Genomic DNA, 15,763 nt, shown 5'->3' with positions numbered 1-15,763 from the left:
ACAACTGCAACATGGCCTCAGTACTCCGGAACTCAATTCCTCTACCAATAAAAGCCAGTACGCCATATGCCTTCCTCACCGCACTATTTACCTGGGTGGCAACTTTCAGAGATCTGTGTACATGGACACCAAGATCCCTCTGCTCATCCACACTACCAAGTATCCGACCATTAGCCCAGTACCCCATCTTTTTGTTATTCTTCCCAAAGTGAATCACCTCACACTTAGCTACATTGAATTCCATTTGCCACCTTTCTGCCCAGCTCTGCAGCTTCTCTATATCCTGCTGTAACCTGCCACATCCTTTCTCACTGTCTACAACTCCTCCGACTTTCGTGTCTTCCGCAAACTTGCTCACCCAACCTTCTAACCCCTCTTCCAGGTCATTTATAAAAATGACAAACAGCAATGGTCCCAAAACAGATCCTTGCGGAACACCGCTAGTAACTGCACTCCAAGATGAACCTTTGCCATCAACTACTACCCTCTGTCTTCTTCCAGCCAGCCAATTCCTAATCCAAACCTGCAACTCACCCTCAATGCCATACCTCCATATTTTTTGCAGTAGCCTACCATGGGGAACCTTATCAAACGCCTTACTAAAATCCATATACACCACATCTACCACTTTACCCTCGTCTACCTCCTTAGTCACCTTCTCAAAGAATTCAATAAGGTTTGTGAGGCACGACCTGCCCTTCACAAAAATATTGGGAGGCAGCAAAGTGACTACAGACCAGGGAAGGGGAATGGAGAAGTTGGGAAAAGGAACTTGGAAATATCAGAAGATGGTCAATGTAGGACAAATTGAGGACCAGTCAGAAAGTGATTGCAGAAAGAGATTGTGGGGCCAGTTGAAGATAACATGGAGGAAAGTAGACCGTTGCAGTATTGCATATGGGGCCAGGCCCAAACACCCTGCTTCTCCTGGCCCACAAACAGTGTGAGAAAAGCACTTGCCTGTTGGATCTGACAGCTGCCCCTTTCCTTTTAGCTTCCATATTTCCTGAGCATTGGAGAGCGTGCAGAAATGACTTACAAGAATGGTTCCAGGAATGAGAAACATCAGTTATGAGGATTGTTTGAAGAAATTGAGACGGTTCTCCTTGGAGAGAAGAAGGCTGAGAGGAGATTTGATAGAGGTTTTCAAAATCATGAGGGGCCTGGACAAAGTTGATGGGGAAAAGCTATTCCCACTCGTGAAAGGCACAAGGGCATGGATTTAATGTAATCTGCATTCGAAGCAAGGATGATATAAGAGACTAATTTTCACACAGGATGGAATGCACAGTCTGGAAATGTGATTAAGGCAGGACCAATTGCCTTCAAGAGGGCATCAGATTATTATTATGATAAAGATAGTGTGCAAGGGTGTGGGGAAAGACAGGAGAGTGGCATCAGGTAATGATGCTCGTCTGAAGAGCTGGTGCAAACACGATGGACCAAATGACCTCCTACTGCTCCATAACAGTTCTGTAATTCTGTGAAATAGGTGCTGGGTGTTGTCTGGTTCTGAGGTTGAGATTGAGTCCTTTGCTCCCTCCTCAATGAGGGCAGGTCTCTGGAAAGTAGTCTGTTACAGGCTAAATGATGGAACAGCAAAGCACCCTGCACAAGCAAAAGGAACTGCACCAAGTTTTAAAATCAGCAAGGAAAGAAATATCGATGGCAATGAATAGACTGTACTGACTGCTGCAGTTAAGCGCCTAATTGATCTGCCCTCTCATCATTTAAAGCTCACCAAGGAACGGATCATTAACATGTATTCTCCAGACCATAACACTGGGGTTATAACTTGCTGGGCTTTTTTGAAAAGAAAAGGCAAGCCAGAACTGAAAGCTCCAATTTTCCCAGCATCTGGTTGAGGGGTAGAATAGGTGAGATTTTCTCTTCCATCTGGTTTCGCTCCAAGTTCTGATTTGAAGATTGTGTGCTATTCTTTTGAAGTCCACAATTTGTTCGTGGGATGTGGCAGTTCCTCACGAAGTTAAGACTTATAGTACATCCATAATTTACTGCAGGATAGTCAGAATTAATCACAGTGGATCTGGTATCGCATGCAGACCAGACCAGTCTAGATGGTAGATTTTATTTCCGAAAGGACATCAGTGAATCAAAATGGGTTTTATGACAATTGAAACCCATTCGCCTAAATTTGATTCAAGATTTTGTTTTAGATTGAAATCTAGTTTTGGCCACCCACCATGGCATGATTTGAACCAATTTCCCCAGAATATTAGCCTGTGACATTCTGGTTACATCGCCAACTCCCCATTGAATCACATAGATAGAGGACATTTGCTGAATTGGGTCTGTGCTCTCTCCCATTTTCCAATTTGCCCCTGTCCACTTATCCTTTCACCAAATTGTCATGTGACTGCAAATCTTTGGAGACAATGGGCTTTATTTTACTCTATTCTGCCGATGAGTTTGAAGATAGTGCTGGTGGTTGAGGTAGACAGGCAGATGGCATGCTCAATTAACCCAGTAGACAGTCAGCCTTCCAGCGTAGCAACCTGTGAAACCCCAAAACCATACCTACCTGACCCAGAAAGTGTGGCAGAATGCTCTGGGTGTGGTTATTTGGCAGGGCCTTTAAGGCAGGACCTCATGTCTCGGAGGAATGGAGCTGCCACCTCTAATCTGCTCGTGGTAACTAGCAACCTTCTAGGCCACCAATGCTCCCACATTCCCCACCCCCAGCTGACTCCAATCCACAACCCCCAATATTCTAGTTGAGGTTAGGGTGCAGGTCCCTACAAGTGTCAACCAGAAGAGCTTGAAACACAAATTAATGCTTAGTGGACTTGGTATTGGTGCTTATGCAGAAAACATCTCATGTGGTGTCTTGTTAGAGTCTCTTGCTCTGAGCAAGGAAGCTTAGCTTCCATTCCCACCTCCTCCAACATTGTTTAAGAACATCACTGAACTGGTGAAAATATATGTGTGCATGTATGCGTATATATTATACATATATGTAAATTTCCTGACCTTCAGCTCCTTTTCAATTTAGTCCCCTTCCTCTCAATCTACCTTTCCCTCACTTTGAGTTACCCTGACCGGCTGTGATTGTAATTATTCTTCTAATGAGAAATACGGGTGGTTTGGCATTGGACAAAGGTAGTCAGAGGTGAGTAGTAGCATTTCTGGCAAGAAAAAGAAAAGTAATAACTTCCTAAGCCTCTTGTGGTAGTGTCCCTACATCTGGACCAGAGACCTGCGTTTGAATCTCACTTGCTCCAGCCACATGTTATATTGTGCCTAACTGGGTTAATTAAAAATGTCAAGAGCTGACTTCCTCAGGAAAGGGAATAAATGGAGCTGCCCGTGGTCCAGGAAAAATGAAAACTACTGCTGGGCCTAAGGTGTAGATTCACAATAAAACCTTTCTAAATCTCTCACAGCCTTTTGTTGCGTAATTCAGCATATGAATATTGGTCTAGAATTATAGAATCCTCCAGTGTGGAAGCAGGCCATTCTGCCCATCAAGTCCACACCGACCCTCCAAAATGCATCCCATCCAGACCCAGCTCCCTACCTTTAACATTCCCCATGGCTTATCCACCTGGCCTGTACATCCCTGGACACTATGAGCAATTTAGCATGGCCAGTGGGAGGAAACATCCAGAGCAAACCCAGGCAGACACAGAGAGAATGTGCAGACTCCACACAGATAGTCGCCTGAGGGTGGAATCAAACCCTAATCACTGACACTGTGAGGCAGCAGTGCTAACCACTGATTCACCGTGCTGTTAAACGTGGAGTTGGGGTGTGGAGCTAACGAGGGAAGGAAATCTGACATCTTGAATAGTTCACTTGAGTTACCTCATCTCGTGCTTACTGTTCTACATTTACATTTCCTAGTTGTTTCAGTGAAAGGAGAACATAATTGGATCTGTCAGAATTAAATATTGCAAATCAAAAGCACAGTGGAGCTAAGTCATTTCTTTCTCTTGGGGTCTGAGATGTTTTACACAAGTAGTTGAAATTAATTTCAGGTTATCTTTCACCTCAAACCCCCACCCCCACTTCCAAAGAATTAAATATTTAATTCTTCCGACACCCAGTAGAAACCTGAAAAATAACAGGCTTTCTTTCCCTTTTGGTCACTAATTAGCTCAGCCAGTTAGTGCTACAAGGTAATTAATCTATTTTGCGAAAAACAACTAATTTAGGAGTTATAGGTTGTAGTGGTGAATTTGATGGTGCCATTTGGGGTGCATTATTACTGAGGATTGGCTGTCACTTGCAACTGTCAAATATTTCCTCGTGGGATGTTGTCATATTTTGTAATACTCCTAAGGATTGTTTTATTGCATTAAAGATGCTACATAAATATAAATTGTTGTTGTTGGACAGGGTCAGGTGATATGGTAGCGCGTGGTGTGCAGAATAATCACTGGCATAGACCTGAATGGCACGTTCCTCTGCAATAAATTCTACCTAATTCTATGTGATTTTATTTCATCTGCATTTTTCACTGCATTCATGTGGTTATGCTCAACATATGTGTGTATGCGTGTGTGAACACATGTGTATATACGTGTGTATGTGTGTACACGTGTGTGTGTACACGTCTGTGTACTCGTGTGTGTGCACACACGTGTGTCTACACATGTATGTGTGTGTTCTTGTGTGTGTGTGTGGGACTGAAAGTCTGTGTGTGTGTGTGTGTGTCTGCGTGTCTGCGTGTGTGTGAGAGAGAGAGAGAGATTCCCTTTGCTGCTCTGCACTACCTGCCATAGAGTGCTGATAGCTCTGTCCAAGCACACAAATTCCCAGTCCTTCCTTGTGGGTACCTCTTCTTCCCCAAACTGAAAATTGAAAGGTAATGGGGCATGTTGAGACCCATTAGACTGTTCTTAGCTACTGCACGCTGAGAGATGCTGTTTCTCTGATGACCATCTCCAGGCCTGAGGTCTCTTTTCACAGATGTGACTGATACTGTGAGCTTTTAGCTGATAATCCTGAGTGTAGCCAACCATCATTCCTCAAAGGTAAATAATTGAGAGGCACTTGCCATAAAATAGTGATAGCTGTGTTTAAGTTTAGACCAAACAAAATGGAAATTTGAAGCTAAAGTAGAAAACGTTTTGGACACAGAGCAGGCCAGACACCTCTGTGAAGAGAGAAACAGTTTGTGTGTACCACCAAATCAAGAACAGCTCTGGTCACAGTTCAGTTGCTCTCTAATCTGCTGAGATTTTCTTGCATTTTTCTGCATTTATTGTACATATTTGGTTACTGCATATCTGCACAAAGTTTTATGGTAGAGTGCAGTTCGCAAGATAAGAGATTAAATTTTGGTAGGTGTAGCAAATGAACGAAAAGAGTCAAAAACAAAGAGAAAGAAATTAATATGGAAATATTGAACAGACGAGGACAGGAATGGATAGAGAGCTTGAATCTAAGAGTGGAACAACAGATAAAACTCAAATTTACAAAGAGAGTGAAAGCAAAGAAGGCTCTCTATCTGCATGCACTTAACATTTGAAACGAGCAAATGAACTAAGAGTACACATAAAAATGAATTACCATGGTCTCTGGCTATTGTAGAGACATGACTGCAGAATAACATGGATGGGACATGCATATTTAAAGGTACAGGACATTTAAGAATACAGAAAAGTGGAAAGAGGTGGAGGGGTGGCCTTGTTGGTTAATGATGGTAACAGCATAATCCCCTCCCTAATGGCACTGTGAGTCTACCTACATCACATGGATTGCAGTGGTTCAAGAGGCAGCTCACCACCACCTTTTTGAGGGCAACTAGGGATACGAATAAACTCTGGCTCAGCCAGCCAATCCCACATTGCACAAGTAAATAAATAAAGCGTGTTGGCCTGAGTTCAAGAAACCAAGATAGTTTGGGTAGATGTTTGGGAGCGATCCACAGGCTCCCCGAGTGTAACCACATGGTAGGGCAGAAGAGAAAGGAATAAGTAATGAGAGCTTGTCGGAAGGTATGAAGATAATCATGGGACATTTTAACTTACACCTGGACTGGAAAGGTCAGCTGGGAAAATATAATCACAATGAAGAGTTCAAGAACGTTTTTAGTGTATTTTCTGAGATCAGTATGTTCTGAATGTGAGCCAAGAATCAGACTGGATATTGTGCAATGATATAGGACTAATTAATTAATGATTGCATAGTCAAGGAGCTCCTATATAGCAGTGACCATAAGGGAGCCAAGGGGTGGAGGTAAGTGCAGTGGCCATCTGCAAAGAAAAGTTGCTGAGGAAGCTAAAAGGTCTGAATGTGGATAAATCTAAATCCCCAGGAGCTGATCAGGTGTACTCAGGAAATTTGTGGGAGGCTACGGAAGTGATTTCTAGGCCTGTTGCTGAGATACTTGTATCATTGATAACCACAGGTGTGATGCCAGAAGACTGGAGGTTAGCCAACACCTTGCCACTATTTTGGAAAAGTGGTAAGGAAATGCCAGGGAGCGATAGACCAGTGAGCCTGATATCAGTGGTGGGAAAGTTGTTAGATGGAATCCTGAGGGACAGGATATACATGTATTTGGAAAGGCAAGGACTGATTAGGTGTAGTCAACATGGCTTTGTGCGTGGAAAATCATGTCTTTCTAACTTCATTGAGTTTTTTTGAAGAAGTAACAAAGAGGATTGATGAGGGCAGAGCGTTGGATGAGATCTACATGGACTTCAGTAAGGTGTTTACCAAGGTTCCTCATGATAGACTGGATAGCAAGGTTAGATCACATGGAATACAGGGAGAACTAACTAATTGGATACAGAACTGGCTCAAAGGTAGAAGGCATAGGGTGGTGGTGAAGGGTTGCTTTTCAGGCTGGAAAACTGTGACCAGTGGAGTGCCATAAGGATCATTGCTGGGGCCACTCCTTTTCATGATTTATATAAATGATTTGGATAGGAACATAGGAGGTATGGTTAGAGAGTTTGCAGATGAAACCAAAATTGGAGGTGTAGTGGACAGCAAAGAAGGTTACCTCGGTGTACAATGTGATCTTGATCAGATGGACCAATGGGCCAAGGAGTGGCAGTTGGAGTTCAATTTAGATAAACATGAGGGTTTGCATTTTGGAAAAGCAAATCAGGCAGGACTTATTCACTTAATGGTAAGGTCCTGGGGAGTGTTGCTGAACAAAGAGATTAGATTAGATTAGATTACTTACTCTTGGAATGTAGGTTCAGAGTTCCTTGAAAGTGGAGTTGCAGCTAGACAGGGTAGTGAAGAAGGTTTTTGATATGCTTTCCTTTATTGATTAGAGTATAGGAGTTGGGAGGTCATGTTGTAGCTGTACAGGACATTGGTTAGGCCACTTTTGGAATACTGCGTGCAATTCTCGTCTTCCTCCTGCTGGAAAAATGCTGTGAAGCTTGAAAGGATTCAGAAAAGAATTACAAGGATATTGATAGGGTTGGAGGGTTAGAACTTTAGGGAGAGGCTGAATAGGCTGGCGCTATTTTTCCTGAAGTGTCGGAGGTTGAGGGGCAACCTTATAGAGGTTTATAAAATAATGAAGGACGTGGATAGGGTGAATAGACAAGGTTTTTTCCCCGGGGTGGGGAGTCCAAAACTATAGGGCATAGGTTTAAGGTGAGAGGGGAAAGTGTAAAAGTGACCTAAGGGGCAACCGTTTCACGAAGACGGTGATGCGTGTATGGAATGGGCTCCCAGAGGAAGTGGTGGAGGCTGGTACAATTATAACATTTGAAAAGCATCTAGATGGGAAGGGTTCAGAGGGATATGGGCCAAATACTGGCAAATGGGAATAGATTAATTTAGGATATCCAGTTGGCTTTGATGAGTTGGACCGAAGGGTCTGTTTCTGTGCTGTGCATCTCTACAACTCTATGACTGCACCCCAAAGTTCGGAAGGAGATTGTGGAGGTTTGGGTGATGATCATGAATGAATTACTGGAGTCAGAGAGGATTCCAGAGAGCTGGAACATTACTAATATAACACCCTTATTTAAGAAGTGAAAGAGGCAGAAGACAGAAAGCTATAGGCCTGTTAGCCTGATCTTTGTTGGTAAGACTTTAGAATTCATTATTAAGAATGAAATTGCTGATAACTTGGAAGTGCACGATTAAAGAGGGCTGAGTCAGTGTGGCTTTGCCAAGGGGAAGACATGCCTGACAAATTGGTTAGAATTCTTTGAGAAACTAATGAGCAAGTTAAACAAAGGAAAGCCAGTAGTTATAATCTATTTGGATTTCCAGAAGGCCTTTGATTAGGTGCAATGCAGTTGGCTACTAAATAACTTAAGAACCTATGGTGTTATGGGGAAGGTACTGGAATGGATGGAGATTGGCTCGCTGGCAGAAGACAGACTGTGAAGATAAAGGGATCTTTTTCAGAATGGCAGTCAGTAATCCATAAAGTTCCGCAGGCGTCAGTATTGGGACTATGACGTTTTGCATTATACTTTAACAAAGTGGACAAAGGAACTGAGGATCTTGTTGCTAAGTTTACAGGTGACTCAAAGATAGGTGGAGGCACAGGTGGCATTGAGGAAGAGGAGAGGCTGCTGAAGGATTTGGACAGGCTAGGAGAGTAGGCAAAAAAGTGGCAAATGGAATACTGGGAAAGAGTGAAGTTGCAATAATAGAGGTGTAGGAGATTTTCTAAATGGGTAAAGGCTTCAGAAATCTGAAGTGCAAAGGGACTGAGTGTCCTCGTTCAGTACTGTCTTATGATTCACATGCAGGTTTAATTGGCAGTTAGGAAGGCAAATGCAATATTCACATTCATTTCGAGAGGGCTAGAGTATAAGAAATGTACTGTTGAGGCTGTATAAGGCTCTGATCAGACTGCATTTGAAATATTGTGAGCAGTTTTGGGTCCTGGATCAAAGGAAGGATGTGATGGCGTTGGAGGAGGTCCAGAGGAACTACTTTACAAAAATGATCCTAGTGATGAAGGGCTTGTCATATGAGGAGCTATTGAGGACTCTGGATCAGTACTCAATGAAGTTTAGAAGGATGAGGGGAAATCTATTGAAACTTACAGAATACCAAGGGGGCCTGGATAGATTGGACATGGAGAAGATGTTTTCAACTAGTAGGAGAGATGAGGGCCATAGGGCACAACTTGAGATTGAAGGGAATGACCATTTAGAACTGAGATGAGGAGGAATTTCTTCAGCCAGAGGGTGGGCGAATCTATGGAATTAATTGCTACAAAGGGCTGTGGAGATCAAGTCATTTAGTGCCTTGAACGCAGAGAAAGATAGGTAGATTCTTGATTAATTAGAGGAATAATGGTTATGGGGAGGAGGCAGGTGAATGGGGTTGAGAAACATACCAGCCGTGATTGAAGTGTGGAGCAGACTCAATGGGTCAAATGGCATAATTCTGCTCCTATATCTTATGGTCAAATATGACTGAATTTTACATTCCATTTAATGGAGTAAGCACGAGGTCAGAGATTGTCTTTTTGTTAATTTAAGTAAGGCCAATTATGGGGACATCAAAGCAGAGCTGGCTAAAGTAAATTAACAATATAGATAAAGGATTGGTCAGTAGAGATGTAGTGGCAGACATTTAAAGGTATATTTCCCGATTCATGGAATAGACACATTCTAATGTGAAAAATAAGTTCCAAGCATTTTAGTGAACCACCCACGATCTGTGGTCAACTAAAAACACAAAAGATACTATCAAAGAAAAGACAAACAACTATGGAAAAGTTCAGAACTGGACCAGATATAATACCAGTCTTCAACGTTGCTCCAATTGAAAGTCTTTCATTTTCTCCAAATAGCAATACTCAAGAAGAGAATTAACAACATGCGCATTTTCCTGAGAGATAAGTAAATGGCTGATGATTTAGACAGGTACTTTGCATCAATCTTTGCTACAGATGATGCAAGTAAGATCCCAGGGATAACTGTAAATCAGGGAACAGAAGGGAGAGAAAGCACAGAAAAATCACATTCACTACAGAAGTGGAACGGAGTAAATTGTTGGAGCTACAAGCTGATAAGTGCCTGGGTCCTGATGGATTCCATCCTCGAGTCTTAAAAAAAAGCTGGCGGGATTATACGTGCCTTGGTTTCAATTTTTCAGTGTGAAGATGAGATAAGGAGACACTAAAAAGATATAGTCAGGTTAAGTGAGTGTGCAAAGGTGTGGTAAATGGCATATAATGTCGAAAAATATCCATTTTGGCAGGAAGAACAAAAAAGAAGCACATTGTCTAAATGGTGAAAAATTGCAGAGCTCTGAAAGGCAGAGATATAGATATCATTATGCACGAATTGCAAAAGGTTATATGTAGGTATAGCAAGTAATTAGGAAGCTAATAGAGTTATCATTTATAGCATGGGAGACTGAATACTAAAGTGGTAAGGTTCTGCTTCAGTTCTACAGGCACCGTTGAGACTGCATCTGGAGCATTTTACACAGTATTTGTCACTTTATGTAAGAAAGGATCTAAATGTGTTAGTAAAAATTTAGAGGAGGCTTACTAGACTAATACCTGGAATGGGGCTGTTGGCTTACGAGGAAAGTTTGAACATGCTCGGCTTGTATCCATTGGAGTTTCAAAGATGAGAAGCATTTGGATGAAATGTGTATGATCCCAAGAGGTTTTGACAGAGTACATGTGGAGAGTGTAAAGAGGAATTATTTACAAAACTGAGGGACACTAAAATGTAAGGGTCGTCCTTAAAACGGCTAAGGTGAATTTCTTCTTTCATTCAGTGGGCCATGGGTCTTTGGAACTCATTTTCTGAAAAAGGTAGTGGAAGCAGAATATTTGCATGCTTTGAAAACAGTGGTAGATTATTGCAAAGCAAGAAGGTCAAAGGTTACCAGAGATAACCTGGAATGTAGATTCGGGATTGCTGTCAGACCAGCCATAGAAGTCAGAGCAGGCTCAAGGCAGTGGATGACTTATTGCTAGTCCTCATTCATGTATTTGGATGTAATAACAGTTTGTATTTATTTTCCTGGCATGGCAGGGCTATCCTATGAAGAGGGATTGGGCAAAGTGGACCTGTCTTCGCTAGCATTTTGAAGAATTTTTAAGGTGATCCCATTGAAACTAAAAAAAAAAACCTAAAGGGATAGACAGCGTAGATGCAGCTAAGATGTTTCCCTCATTAGAGAGTGTAGAACTAGGGCACAATTTAAAAATAAGGGGGATGCCACTTAAGTCCGAGATGAAAAGAATCTTTGTTTACTCAGAGGGTTGTGGCCCCTAGGAATTCTCGACCACAGAAGACTGTGGAGGCTCATTCTTTGAGTATGTTTAGGAGAGAAACTGATAGATTTCTGATTACCAGTGGCATACAGGGTTATGGGATGGGGTGGGTGAAAGGCATTGATGTGTTTGATTAGCCATAATCATATTGAATGATGAGATAGGATTGATGGACTGAGTGGTCCATTCCTGTTCTTATGTTCTATTTAGCACCTTTTAATCTAGTTGAAATGTCCCAAAGCGACTTCAAAAGTTCATTAACAGAGAAAATCTGGCACCAAGGCTCATCAGAAAATATTGGCAAAGCAAAGAGAGGAATTATCCATGCGTTGAAGGATAATAAAGATCCTAAGAAGTTTGAGAAGGTAATACTTGAAGAGCAGCTTAAGGGGCTGAAATATCTGAAAGCACAGAACGTCAATGGGTATACAAAAGACATCCGAATTTGAGCAGTGCATCGAGTTCAGCAGGCTGCAGGGATGGTGGAAGTTACCCGGGTAAAGCATAGATTTTATTATAGAATCCCGACAGCGTGGAAGCAGGCCATCAAGATCACATTGAAGAGCAGCCCACCCAGACGCACCCCGTCCAGCCTATGACCCTGTATTTCTCAGGGCTAATCCACCTGGCCTGCACATCCCTGGACACTATGGGCAGTTTAGCATTGCCAATCCACCCAACCTGCACATCTTTTGACTGTGGGAGGAAACCGCAACACCTGGAGGAAACACACGCAGACAGGGAGAATGTGCAAACTCCACACAGACAGTCGCACGAGGGTGAAATCGAGCCCCGGTCCCTGCACCATGTGGCAGCAGTGCTAACTGCTGAGCCACCATCCCTCCTGGGACCCTGCTAAAACCATTATTTGTTGTCACAATTAATATACACATAGTTAATGCATGACTCAGAGCTACAGAGATCTCCTCAGATCTAGGCACAACACACAATATCTGTTTTCAGGTGATTACTCCAATTGAAAGCCATTTCTTTTTTCCAAAAGCGAACAATACTCATTGAATAAATCTATGTAGTGCAGTGCGATTCAGGCTCTCAACCAGAGTTAAGTTTAGTTTGATACGTAACATTGTCATTTGCAGTAGATTGGGTGGAATGTATTTGATTTGTGAAAGGATCAGACATTGTTGGTCATTGGCCATTTTTTGTATTCTATCTCATTCTTAAATCTTTAACATGAATAATTATTTAGGGACACAAAATTCAGAAGAATCATAGCCGGAATGTTTTGCAAGGAAAGGCAACTGAATTTCCTCAAAGCTGGCCGTACTACTGAATTCCCAGTCTCATATTATATAAACAATTAATGTCATTTATACAGATGATTTGGATGAGCATATAGGAGGCATGATTAGTCAGTTTGCGGATGACACCAAAATTAATGGTAGTGGAGTGAAGAAGGTTATCTAAGAGTACAATGAGAACTTGATCAACTTGGCCAGTGGGCCGAGGAATGGCAGATGAAGTTTAATTTAGATAAATGCAAGGAGTTGCATTTTGGTAAGACAAACCATGGCAGAACTTCCACAAGTAATCGTAGAGCCCTGGCGCGTGTTGTCGAACAGAGAAACCTAGGGGTCCTTGAAAATGGCGTCTCAGGTAGACAGGGTGGTGAAGGAGGCATTTGGTATGCTTGCCTTCATCGGTCAGATCACTGAGTACAGGAGTTGGGAAATCATGTTACAGCTGTATGAAACATTAGTAAGGCCACATATGGAGTACTGTGTACAATTCTAGTATTGGGAGGAAGTTATTAAACTGGAAAGGGTGCAAAAAAGATTTACAAGGATGTTACCAAAACGGGAGGCTGGATAGGCTGAATAGGGGCACTTCTTTCAAATGGAACTTAGAAGGTTTATAAAATTATGAAACACATAGCGAAGGTGAAAAGCCAGGTCTTTTTCCCAGCGTAGGGGCGTTCAAAACTAGAGGGCATAGGCTTAAGATGAGAGAGGAAGAATTTAAAAGGACTTGAAGGGCAACCTTTTCACACAGGGGTTGGTGCGTGAATGGAATGAGCTGCCAGAGGAAGCTGGGCGGGTACACATACAACATTTAAAAGACATTTAGACAGGTACATGGATAGGAAAGACTTCGAAGGATATGGGCCATAAGCAGGCAAATGGGATTTGTTCAGTTGAGGAAACCTGGTCGGCAGGGACAAGTTGGACCGAAGGGCCCGTTTCTGTGCATATGCCTCTATTACTCTATAACTCCATATTATAAATGCAGTCTGATGTGTGCTTTAAAATGACTTCCTTTTGTCACTGTCTCCAGCTCCTGACAAGACTGTGCTTCATTGCTAACAAGGTGTAGCATGTTTGATTGAAGCTACAGTGAAAGCATCCAAAATGAATTATCCCAATATTGTTTTTGGTTCCATACTTTCCAGCCAGATCACTGAATCGTTACACTGATTTATATCCCAGTGTCTGTGCAGATTCTCATATATCCACATGTTCACTCCACTAAGTGCTTGCTCAGAAGGATTTTATATGGTTCATTTACTCTCATTCCATTTGTGTACAGTATCTAAAGCATGAAAGAATTCCTCAGTGAAACACCGCTGATAGCTTTTCTGTCACTTCTCTTACAGGATTACACGATAACAATGTATTTCCAACAATACTGGAGGGACAAGAGGCTTGCTTATTCAGGGATACCTCTCAACCTGACTCTAGACAATCGAGTGGCAGATCAGCTCTGGGTGCCTGACACATACTTCCTGAACGACAAGAAATCATTTGTGCACGGTGTCACGGTGAAGAACAGAATGATCCGCCTTCACCCGGATGGAACAGTGCTCTACGGACTGAGGTTTGTGTTCGACCCTTCTTCATTGACCTGGCAATGTACCAAAGCTTGCGTGTTGGGAAGGCAGTTCGGATCCCGGCAGATTGTAATGCTGACCTCAGGCAAGCCAGGGAGAATAAAACCTGTAGTAAGCATGCAACCCAGTCGGTGCTCATTTCCTTTCACCACCCCGGTGCCGTCATAAGTCAGCTTTTGTCTGGTCAGGTTTCGTTTCTGTATCCGGAAAGCCCCGCAGTGAGTGCAAATTGAAAACAGGGTAGAAATATGCAAATACATCTCATGTAACTAGGCAGAGAGAAATTTCCCTTGCAAATTAATTAACCACTCATACTTAGATTCATATATAATTTGTAGCATTTTTGAATTCTGATTTAATTTTCTCCTGCCTTAGAAGCATCAAGATATTTTTTTCGCTCAGTCCCAGAATATTGTAGATTCTCCCTCTAGTGTGTACCAGAGATACCAGATGATTTGGGCACAACATATGTCAGGACAGGGCAGAGCACAGGTCAGCAAAGGGACCTTTTGTTGAAACGGAAGGAAAATTTCCATCTCGCACATTAAATACCTCAGTGCTACTCCCAACATAATAATTTCCATTTTGTAAATAAGAGGGAAAAAAAAAGTGTCCCAGTCCCAAAATGGGCACTTACAGTAATAATAAAGATATAGTCAGACTGCCAATGGTGGAAAGCTGAAACATCTGTATAATTGGTTTGAAGAATTGTAAAGAGAAAATATAATCTGAAATTTGCAGCTAACTAGTGGCTTCAGGGAATTGTTTTGATGGCTGTTTGCAGATTCTTCTGAGGGCAAGGGAGTTAAAGCAGTAATTACCACCAGATATGGGCTATAATTGATTTTTTTTTTAATAACCAAAGATAGCTTTAGCCCTGCATGGATTTTTGCAGTTGTGTTACAGAGGGGCACTTTAAGAATGCTGGATTTGGCAAGAATTCTTCAAAGTCCATAATTGACAATATTCTAACCAATGTTATGGTTCTGTTCGCTGAGCTGGGAATTTGTGTTGCAGACGTTTCGTCCCTGTCTAAGTGACATCCTCAGTGCTTAGGAGCCTCCTGTGAAGCGCTTCTGTGATGTTTCCTCCGGAATTTATAGTGATTTGTACCTGCCACTTCCAGTTGTCAGTTCCAGCTGTCCGCTGCAGTGGCCGGTATATTGGGTCCAGGTGACCCAATAACAAGGAAAAGACAAACACATAACCTCAACACCAAGGAGAGGGAAGCACTAAAAGCACTAAGAAACGATAAGTACATAATCATACTACCAGCAGACAAAAGCAGAATGACGGTCATCCTGGACAAAGCAGACTACATCCAAAAAGCACAACAACTACTTGCAGATACCAACACCTACCAAAAGAGGTAGTTTGACCCCACCCCACAGCTCACCAATAGGATAAACAACACACTGAGGAACCGACAAAAAAACGGACAGATAACCAGGTTTGACCTACAGAGAATGAAACCTGAAAGCAACAACACCCCCAGATTCTATGGACTACCTAAAGTGCACAAACCAAACATCCCACTCAGACCCATAGTATCACTACCAGAGACACCATCACACAAACTGGCTAAAGAACTATAGCAGAAATTGAAACACCTGATTAGAGGATCCAGGCACTCTATACAGTCAACACAGAAATTCTTGGACATCATTAGAAATATACACATAGACAAGGAAGAAACTATGTTCTCATTCGATGTA

General features: G+C 42.3%; 1 protein-coding gene across 1 annotated transcript in view; it reads left to right on the top strand.

The window, feature by feature from the left end:
* The window catches only part of gabrb3 (gamma-aminobutyric acid type A receptor subunit beta3), a 312,930-nt gene that overhangs the window by 188,484 nt on the left and 108,683 nt on the right, over window positions 1-15,763 (top strand). Inside the window, exon 4 of the mRNA XM_043692280.1 lies at window positions 13,815-14,035. Within this exon, the coding sequence (XP_043548215.1) occupies window positions 13,815-14,035 (221 nt within the window). The remainder of the gene's footprint in view (window positions 1-13,814; window positions 14,036-15,763) is intronic.

Source organism: Chiloscyllium plagiosum, chromosome 6, assembly GCF_004010195.1.
Source record: "Chiloscyllium plagiosum isolate BGI_BamShark_2017 chromosome 6, ASM401019v2, whole genome shotgun sequence".
Classification (NCBI taxonomy): Eukaryota; Metazoa; Chordata; class Chondrichthyes; order Orectolobiformes; family Hemiscylliidae; genus Chiloscyllium; species Chiloscyllium plagiosum.
This window is presented reverse-complemented; position numbering and strand designations above follow the sequence as displayed.